Here is a 10,275-nt window from a genome sequence, read left to right as displayed (position 1 = left end):
TTTTATGTGAAGTGAATAAAAAGTATATTTACGGTTGCCCCTACAGACAAAGCACATACAAACTTCAAATCACGTATGAACTCTGAAGCACATACAAACTCCAAAACACGTAAAAACTCTGAAGCACGTAAAAACTCTGAAGCACGTAAAAACTCAAAACACGTACAAAAGACAACAGAAGTGCTCCAGGATGCTGGGCGCAGTGTTGAGCTTTTGTTACCTAGTGGCTACACAAGCCAGCAAGTACCAACGACCGGATTTGGTGTGTGGTAGTAACAGGTAAATGAACTTTTTTTTTTAATTATTTGGATATATATGAGTGCGTGTGTATAAATACACAAACAATACACACATGCTTTTAATTGTGTAATTTAAGTGATCTAGTAGCTCTGCTTTGGAAGTTCAGTTCATGCTAGAAATGTGTTTTGAAGTTTGTACGTGTTTTGTCTCTAGGGGCCACCGCATATATTTATATATAAACATATATGAATAAAACCACTTTTTTTTACGCTAGTAATTCCTTTTGTGCATAATTTTATATTATTGTTAATAATAAATTAATTAAAGCAACAAAACAACCCGAAGAGCCGGTTTGGAGCCGAAAGAGCCGGCTCTTTTTAGTGAGCCCAACCAAAAGAGCCGGATCTCTAAAAAGAGCCGGAAATCCCATCGCTATTAGGGTGGGTTAGGTTAGGGGAATGGAAATTCCTCCCTGCACAAGGAGGGCAGGAGTAGGTGCACGCTCCGCACCATGACCCTTCCCGAGACCCGCCATCCCATCTACCGTATCCGGCAATCCCCAGGTCCGAATTGAGGTAAGTACCGTCCTTTTCTTTTTCAGGTTCAGGTAAGTACCAAATTATGTTTAATTTTACCAAAGTTGTGTTTTATTTGTCCTGTTTTTTTAGGTTTCTAACTGTGTTTTAATAAAATTTGATTTCTCAATGAATTTAGTCTGTGTCATTTTTAATTCCAATTTTTAGGCTTTTAAACTGTTTTTATCCATAAATTATCCAATTTTTAGGTTATAAATTTATGATATTCCAATTTTTAGGCCAGTAAATCAATATGTAAATGAAAAAAACATCAAAAGAAACCCCCCCCCCCCCAAAAATAACAAACTAAAACAACAAGCAAAAACACTTTTTAGCGCTGACGCATGGCTGTAGCTACATTTCGGCTGGGCTGTGCCTTCTTCAGGGTGTGCACATGCGTCGCTGGCCAAATTAAAATGAAGAAACTCTTCTCTGCCCCTCCTTTTATAGTGTGCTGTGTCTCCTCCCACTCTTGGGATTTCTGTTTTATTGGGGGTTTTTTTGTTCAGTATCTTTAATGTTTGTCCTGTGTTAGCTTAGGCTTTTTTTGTTTTTATTATTTTTCTGGCACCTCCTTCTGTAATGTCTTTTCCATTATCCATCCTTATTTTTCTATTGTTATGGCACCCCCTTCTTATTTGTCCTTTCCGTTAATTTTTTCGTGATTTTGTTCCTTTCCTGTGATTGTCCTATTCGTCCTGCTCTGTCCTTGTTATGAGATCCTCCGTGACCTTTTGTGCTATGTTGCGTTTTATTGTGTTGTCAAGTGGAATTTGTGCACACTTTCCCGAGGTTTCTTCCCATCATCTGGCACCTGGGAGTTTTTCCTTGTCTTCCTAGAGAGCCAGCTTGGCCTGGGTCAGGAGCTCTATCACAGCAAAACAACAAAAAAAAGACTTTTATGAAAGAACGACTTGAATTTTGTGTTATTTAAAAACACGTATTTAATTATTATTCAGTGTTGTGTGTGATAGCAAACTGCCAGCCTTAAACCTGAAAAAAACTCACGATTTTATAGAACTAGACAATGCATTTCCTGAAGAAAATTTCAATGTAATGATTATTTATTAATACGTTTTGTATTCAGTATTTAGTTTTATAAAGTAAATGCTGACCACACAAGTTTCCTTCTGGATTAATAAAGTTTTAAAAAATATCTGTAAAGTGTTATGAAATATAAAAATGTTTTTGTTGAGAATATGTCCACACAAAATAATTAAATAGGGCATTTTCTGTTATTTAACAGAGGTTTTCTGTTTTATAATTACACTGCAGTTTGGACGACGAGCTTCTGGAACGTTTTTAGGCATTTGTTCACATTTTGCAATTTAAGCCCCAAGAAACATAAAGATTTTATTATTTTATTCCAGCAGCACTCCATTATCATGTACACTGTAAAATCTAACATTGTGTTTAATTAAAAAAATGTAAGGATATACTAAACTCAATTTTTATCAGTTTGTTTAAATAAGTTACCAGTAGTTTTTATTCAAAAAGCTGATCAACCCAGTTTATTTGAGTTGTCTTGAATTGGAAAAACTAAGTAAGCTAGAAATTTTGCTTCTCAGTGCAGGCTTTTAAAAGATATGGTTTGAAAATGCCATGTCACTGCTATCCTCCTCACTTTGCACAGATCAGTCTGCATGTTCATGGCACCCACATTTTTTTATTGCATTAGTTTGAGCAAACCTGGGTTCAGATGGAGCAGCTTGAGCTCAAGAGATAATTTCTGTGATTTTTTGCGTGATACTCTGGCTTGGAAGTAAACTGTTTTTGTACCTTCTTTCAGTTTAGAACCAGGTTTTGAACTTGCTAGCTAGCCAGCTTGTTAGCCTAGCATTAGCCTAGCGTTGCTGCTGCTTCTCAGCTCATGTTACGTAGAAAATTAACCCCAAGTGAAAAAGATAAGCGCAAAATCACAGACAGACAGTACGCAAAATGCCTATGTCCTGTTGTGTTTACGGATGCTCCAGTAGGTCGACCAGAGAAACTGATAAACGGTATTTTAGGGTACCAAAAATAGCCCAACGAAGAGGAGAAAAATGGAAAATTCTAACCGAAAAACGTAGGAAAAAATGGATTTTAAATTTACGTTTACAGTTGGGAGGAGCAGAGTCTGCCAATGCCCGTGTCTGCAGCGACCACTTCGTCAGAGGTAATGTTATGTTTGCAAACGAACTTATTAGCATTAGGTTGTCGTTAAATTCTCGTTTACTTAGTGCTTTTAAGTTAGTAGTCTAATATTGACTTGATTGGGACTATAGGCTGCCCAAGTGCTTTGGATGACGACGAGTCGGAGGACTGGGCTCCGACGGTCAATCTCGGCTACGAACGAAAACCCAGATCGGAATCAGTTCTCAAACGAGAGAAAAGAATGAAGCTTAAGGCAGAACAGCATCGATGTGCAGAGGCGATTTTGGATATGCAACAGACGGCTGAGAGCCCGGATTTGAGCCTAGTGACAGTGGAGAACCCCGAACTGCAGCTTCCAGCTGAGAATCCACAACCAGAAGACTTCAGTGTGAATGAGACATTCACTTATCCAGGTAAGATATTGTGCTGAGATGTAAAACAAACAAGAATCATGTCAAAGAGAAAAAGATGCCATTATCTGTAATGATTATGGTCCAAGTTACATATTACATGTTTGTGATTTTTTTTAATCACAGAGTAAATCCATACCATTTTATTCAGAAAAAAAGAAAAAGTGGCACTTATTACCGTCAGGCACACACCACAGGTTTTTGTACACTGCTATGGTTCTTATATTGCCAGATTCCAGACAGTCTCCTTTCACAGATAAGTAAAGATATCCGTAATGTAAGGTTTCTGTGGTGAGAAACATATAAATATATTTTTTGTTTAGACGCAACATGTTTTTTTGTTGATTAAAAAAAATAATTACATTAAATTAACATAGTGAATTAAACACATTACACCAGATTCTAATAGCCCACTAAAAAAACTCCTACAGTGAAAATGAGTAAAAATTGAGGTTGCCTCTATTATGCTGATTATGCTCCCCCACTGTTATATTGCAGGCTGTGCGGATGCTGGATGCCAGACAGAGCTGACGATGGATGACATCGAGAAGATGGAGGATGTTTTGAGACAGAACACAGCAGAGCTGGTTGATCTTCGGAGCAAGGCTCTGGACACACAGTTCAGCCAGGAGGCTTTTGAAAAAAATGAAGACAAGACAAAGTTCTACACAGGGCTCCCCAACTTCTTAGTTTTAATTCAGATTTTTGAACTGTGCGAGCCCTATATCACCTCGGGACCTATGTCTTTGTTGTCCAAATTTGAACAATTCATACTAGTTTTGCTGAGGCTGAGACTAAATCTGCCCCTGAAAGATTTAGCTTTCAGGTTCAATATTTCTCTGTCCACTGCTTCTAGAGTTTGGCATAAAGTAATTGACATACTTCATAAAAGGTTAGAGTTCCTAATTGAGTGGCCAGAGCGACATGTTCTTCAAGCTACGATGCCACTGAGTTTCAGACAGGCATTTGGATGTAAAGTGGCTGTGATTGTTGATTGCTTTGAAGTCTTTATTGAGAGACCATCTAATCTTCTTGCACAAGCTCAAACTTGGTCCAACTACAAGCACCATCACACTGTAAAATTTTTGATTGGTGTTGCCCCCCAAGGCTACGTCACTTACATATCTTCTGCCTGGGGAGGGAGAGTTAGCGATAAGCAGATCACAATAGAGAGTGGCCTCCTAAATAACTTGTTACCTGGAGATATTGTCCTTGCAGATCGTGGGTTCAATATTGGCGATAATGTGGGGTTTTACTGTGCTTCACTACAGACACCGGCATTCACTAAAGGGAGAAAACAGCTGTCAGCCTATGAAGTGGCAGAGACAAGGAAAATAGCCAATTTGCGTATCCATGTTGAGCGAGTCATAGGTTTAGTCAGGAGGAAATATCAAATTCTGCAGAGCAGGGCTATGCCAATAGAGAACATGTCCACAAAGCCAGGTGAGACACATGCATTGATCGACAAGATTGGGGTAATTTGTTGTGCCTTATCAAATCTCTCCGAGTCTGTTGTCCCACTGGAGTAAGGGGGGTGGGTGGTAATCAATCAGTTAAAAAAAATTAAATGTCTTGTCACTGTCACGGCTCACAGAAGGGGGTGGAGAGGAAGAGTAGTGTCCAGTATCTGCTGCTTGGCTCTGGTGATAAGTAGAACAGGGTAGAGTAATAGTAGTACCTAAGTCCTGACTCCTGATTAGTCTGTAAATGTTTTCAAATGAAATATTTTTCTCCAACTGTCAAATTGTGCTGGCAGTTTGTACAGTATTATACTGTGAGATGGATTGCAATCTATTTTGTTTATTTGTTTAAAAGTCTAATCTTGTAAATAAACCACCAATGTATTATTATGCTGCCTCAATAGCATTTAATCATTGTGTAGTGTTACACAACACTTAAATGACACAATTAAATGTACAATAAAATTAAATGACAATTTGTGCTCTAATGCTACGTCAGAGCAAATACAATAGCCAGAACTCATGACTACCATCAGGTCATAACAATATTCAAAATGTCATTATGTTGTCGTCCTTTTATCACATTACACATGTATGTTTGTAACTTGCTGTCCCAGTATTTCTGGGAGTATACTGTTTCTAAAAAAACACTCAACTTTAGGAATCGCATCATCCCAAAACTCAAGGTCAGGCAAAATCCTTTCAACAAATATGTCATTGCGGTTCCACACAACAAAGTCACAGTACTCTGCATTTGCAATGTGAAGCTGTAAAAAAAGTTACGTTTTTACTGTAACACCACAAACATTTTTAACAAAATATCTTCATAACTTGAAATGCAAATAGAAATTTTTAATTTAAAAATGTATCCACAAGTTTTGCAAACAACAAAGTTACATGCAATCTTTTACCTAAAAATGCAGCAAAGGCTAAAACCGGTGTTTGTGAAACCACGTTAATGACACCGTGTACAACCATTGGAGATGTGAGCAGGACAGACAGATCAATTGATGGAAAAGTGTGGACTTTATACTAGTTTTTAAATTGTGTTGATAGGCCACGTAAAACCAGAGTTATGCTAAAAATATATGCAATGTTTGTTTTTCTTCCTGAATACTATCGCTGTTTATATTTACTGCAAAAAGAAACAGTAAAAACTGCGTTTTATAAGGAAAACGTTCAAAAGCCTGTGAGCAAAAATCAAACCATTGAAATGTGAGAGATTTGAGACATTTAGCGCAAAACTTGTGTAGTGTAGTCAATAGTTTTGTTGTGTGTGTCAGAACAATGAGGCGACTGTTGAATGTTACAGGTGTTACAGGAGTGATACATCTCCTGTTGTTCTCCTTTATCTCATAGTGGACAGAAATTCCTCAAGTCATGCACGGCTCAGCTGGCTGCAGTGTTCACGCACATCTTCAACCTTTCCCTCTCTCTGTCTGTAGTCCCAGCCTGCTTCAAAATGGCCACCATCGTCCCTGTACCCAAATCCTCCACCATCTCCTCATTGAACGACTGGCGACCTGTAGCCCTGACCCCCATCGTAAGCAAATGCTTCGAGAAGCTGGTCAGGGACTTCATCTGTTCTGCACTACCCGACTCACTGGACCCTCTACAGTTCGCATACCGCCACAACAGGTCCACTGATGATGCCATAGCCCTGACACTACATACTGCCCTGTCACACCTGGAGAAGAGAGACACGTATGTGAGAATGCAGTTTGTAGATTACAGCTCAGCATTCAATACCATCGTTCCCTCGAAGCTGGACAGGAAACTGCAGGATCTAGGACTGAGCAGCTCCCTCTGCAGCTGGATCCTTAGCTTCCTGTCTGACAGACGCCAAGTGGTCAGAATGGGCAGCATCACCTCATCCCCCATCACACTGAACACTGGTGCTCCACAGGGGTGTGTACTGAGCCTTCTCCTGTACTCACTCTACACCTACGACTGCACGGCCACTAACAACTCCAACATCATTGTGAAGTTTGCGGACGACACTACAGTGGTGGGTCTTATCACCAACAGTGATGAGACGGCTTACAGGGAGGAGGTCAGCGCCCTGACCCACTGGTGTCAAGACAACCATCTCACACTCAACGTCGCAAAGACAAAGGAGTTGATAGTGGACTTCTGGAGGTGCAGAGAAGTACACACCCCCATCACCATCAACAGCGCTGCTGTGGAGAGAGTGAGCAGCTTCCGGTTCCTTGGTGTACATCTGGCTGAGGATCTTACGTGGTCAGTACACACAAACAAAACAGTGAAGAAGGCGCAGCAGCGCCTCTTCTTTCTCAGGAGACTGAAAAGATTCGGCATGAGCCCCCGCATCCTCAGGACCTTCTATCACTGTGCCATTGAGAGCATCCTCACTGGATGCATCACCACCTGGTATGGCAACAGCACCGCCTACAACTGCAAAGCTCTCCAGCGAGTAGTGCGGTGCTCTGAACGGATAATTGGAGGTGAGCTTCCCTCCCTCCAAGACATCTACAGGAAGCAGTGCCTGAGGAAAGCGGGGAGGATCATCAAGGACTCCAGTCACCCCAGCCATAAACTGTTCAGACTGCTTCCATCAGGAAGGAGGTTCTGCAGCATCCGGTCCCGTACCAGCAGACTGAGAGACAGCTTCTTCCATCAGGCCATCAGACTGCTGAACACTTCATAGACACCTCAGCTTCACTACTGGAACTTTAACATTATGCACTCCATACTGTACAGTAACGCCACTGTTTTGCACATGTCTCAACTCTGTATATTTTTATATATTTTATTTATTGTTGACTCTATTTAATTTGTAAAATATGTGTACACACACACACACACACACACACACACACACACACACACACACACGTAGAAAAATATTTAGTATACACATCCAGAAATGCATATACTATTATATATTGTACATATATTTATTAGTTTCAGATGTAGCCATTCTTGTATTTTGCTTGTTTACATTATTGTATTTTGCACAACTCTGTTGCTTGTGAAGCTCGCACACAAGAATTTCACTCACATGTGCTGTACCAATGTACCTGCACATGTGATGTGACAATAAAAGTGATTTGATTTGATTTTGATTTGAAATTATTTTTGGAGTGGCACAAATAATTTGTGTGGCATCAAATTTGATGCAGAACAGCTGATTGTTCTGTAAATAGTTTGAAATGTTTATTTAAAAAAACGCCTTGGCTGCATTTTAAGTAAACAGCTGCAAAAAACTTTGTTTGCATAGATCAGTTACTTTTTTGAAGACGTAATTATATAATTAATTGCCCAACATTGGTCATTATATACTGTATTTTGCAGACAGAGAGTTACAGGACTCTCTCCCAGACCACAGACTCATACTCATAATACAAGTCAGAGCTTTTTTTTTTTTCTTTTTTTTTTTAAAAAAGAAAGTTGCGTTTTCAAAATTGGAGTTCAAGTTATTTTTACTTCCAATAGTGTTAACATACTACACAGGTCATGAACAAGATTTTTTTTTGAATTTTTGTTGTAAGTGGGCTAAAGGAGTTAATTAAAAAAAAGTCTAACATAAATTTAAATGTTGTAATTTGATTATTTTAATAAACCATGTAACTTGGATGGATTCAATGCTGACGTGACCACAGTGCACACGCCTGCTGTTGCTCACAGTGGTCCAAGGGACCGCTCAGAGAGTTTGTGTGTTCGCTCAGACACATGAAAAATTAGAGGGAACATTGGACCCAAGCTTCGCCCCCACAACAGGGTCCTCAACCGTCCTGGAAGAAAGTCTAGTGTGGTATTCTACTGATCAACTGAGCATGCCACCTTTCCCAGTTTGTGTCCATAAACCTCTTTGTGTGCTCCCCTGTTGATCTTCTCTCATTCCTACACTGCTCTTTTGATGGTCATGTGATCTGTACACCTAAATACAGCCCAGTTATTGTTGTTGTTCACACCTGACGCCTGGGCTCATAAGTTGTCCTCAATATCTTGCATTTCCATCCCCCGTTTCTGACTCCCTGCCATCTGTCTTCTCCTTGATATTCTTCTATAATGAAACCTGCAATCATTGCAATCACCAATGAGTCAGCTGAATGGCTAGCTTATCACTTTAACTGAAACACTGTTCAGTCTCAACTTTGCAGTTACTATTTTCATCATTTATGTTACAAGCATTTGTAAGTGCAATTTGTTTGGAGGCACAATCGTCTGATTTTTGTGTGTGACAACATTTCTGCATCTCAAGAACGGTTTAGTTTGGACTACTTGCACAATTTTGCGCTTTAAACTGACCTGCAGTTTGGTTTGGCTAAAAACTTCAGAGCAGACATTTGCCCAAATTTCTGGGCGCTTTCTTGGGTCAGCACAGCTTCTCAGTTTAATATATGAAGTGCCAGATCTTTTTGCATGTCCACTTAATTTCAGAATTTAAGAAACAATCCATGTGACTGAGGCCTGGTATCAGCTTGGCATCCTTTCATCTCTCTAGCCTTTTAGTTAATTATGCCTTACTAAAAACATGTAAAACAGAGAGCACAATCTGTGATTAGGTATTGAAACAGCTGTTTACTCCCCAGATGTTTGTGTCCTCAAAGAAATTCCATTTTGATTTATGTGAATGTATTGTGCAGGTACTTTCTCTGCTTCGCCCTCATTGCTTGCTTTATCTGAGAACATAATCTGCCTTCTTTTAGCTTGGGGTAGGCCTCAGTTTATGTTTTAAATTAAAACGCTTGAAGACAAAGTGAACTCTGGACAAGCGTGCGACCTAACTGAAGTCCAGGTGGGCTTGTTGATAATCACATTTTCACACTCATCTCGGGGCAGACCTGTGGTGTTCTGGTGCCAACCTGTCCCCTCCGTTTTTTGAGTGCCCCCCCCCCACATATAAAAAGAGACGGTTTATTTTATAATATTTTAGACAACAGCATATAAAACACCATTTGCTTGCACTTGTGTGTGTGTGTGTGTGTAAAAACTGAGATGTTCAGAGGTCTTGCTTCATGGTATCGAGCAGCTCACACAAAACAGGGTCTTTGTATTTTAATGTAGGTGCTGATGTAAACCACAATTTTCAGCAAACATCTATCAGGTCATTGCACTTTTCTTTATTTTTAAAGCTTAAGTATGCGTACATGGGATATATTAAAAACTGACAAGCTGTTTGAACATATGATGTGAAATCACTTAATTAACCTGCTGGATTTGCTAAAAGTTAAAATATTTATACTACTTTGGCTAATGGGTTTTGCACATTACTCTTAGCTTAGTAAGTGGCTATTAGTGAGGGTCATGATAATCAATTCAATTGCGTAATGGGCTGACTAAGTATTTCCAGACTAAGAGAAAAAGTCAGTGAACATATCCGTTGGTTTAGGTGTAGGCTTAATCCATTTCTGAGAAAACTGAAGAGCATAAGTGACGTTCTTACTTCGATTCGTCCAAATTCATGTGAGTTCCAGTCTGTTCAGCCTGTTT

General features: G+C 39.6%; 1 protein-coding gene across 1 annotated transcript; it reads left to right on the top strand.

The window, feature by feature from the left end:
- Positions 1-2,002: 2,002 nt before the first annotated feature.
- On the top strand, positions 2,003-6,784 carry LOC146575200 (uncharacterized). The gene is made up of 3 exons (XM_085269834.1): positions 2,003-2,970; positions 3,080-3,361; positions 3,857-6,784. Exons 1-3 carry the CDS (start codon positions 2,754-2,756, stop codon positions 4,885-4,887), a joined length of 1,530 nt encoding a protein of 509 aa, XP_085125960.1. The 5' UTR covers positions 2,003-2,753; the 3' UTR covers positions 4,888-6,784.
- Positions 6,785-10,275: the final 3,491 nt, after the last annotated feature.

The sequence above is a fragment of the Mchenga conophoros genome, linkage group LG4 (assembly GCF_057382185.1).
Source record: "Mchenga conophoros isolate Kocher_MC1m ecotype Shallow Benthic linkage group LG4, M_conophoros_male_GT1.1, whole genome shotgun sequence".
NCBI lineage: Eukaryota > Metazoa > Chordata > Actinopteri > Cichliformes > Cichlidae > Mchenga > Mchenga conophoros.
Note: the sequence above shows the minus strand (reverse complement) of the source record. Positions and strands in the feature narration are given on the sequence as shown.

Bases quoted from the DNA above. Each gene is read 5' to 3' on its own strand.
- LOC146575200 (XM_085269834.1), top strand. From the start codon at position 2,754: ATGCCTATGTCCTGTTGTGTTTACGGATGCTCCAGTAGGTCGACCAGA. The intron at 2,971-3,079 runs GTAATGTTATGT...TTGGGACTATAG, and splicing joins CAGCGACCACTTCGTCAGAG to GCTGCCCAAGTGCTTTGGAT. The intron at 3,362-3,856 runs GTAAGATATTGT...GTTATATTGCAG, and splicing joins TGAGACATTCACTTATCCAG to GCTGTGCGGATGCTGGATGC.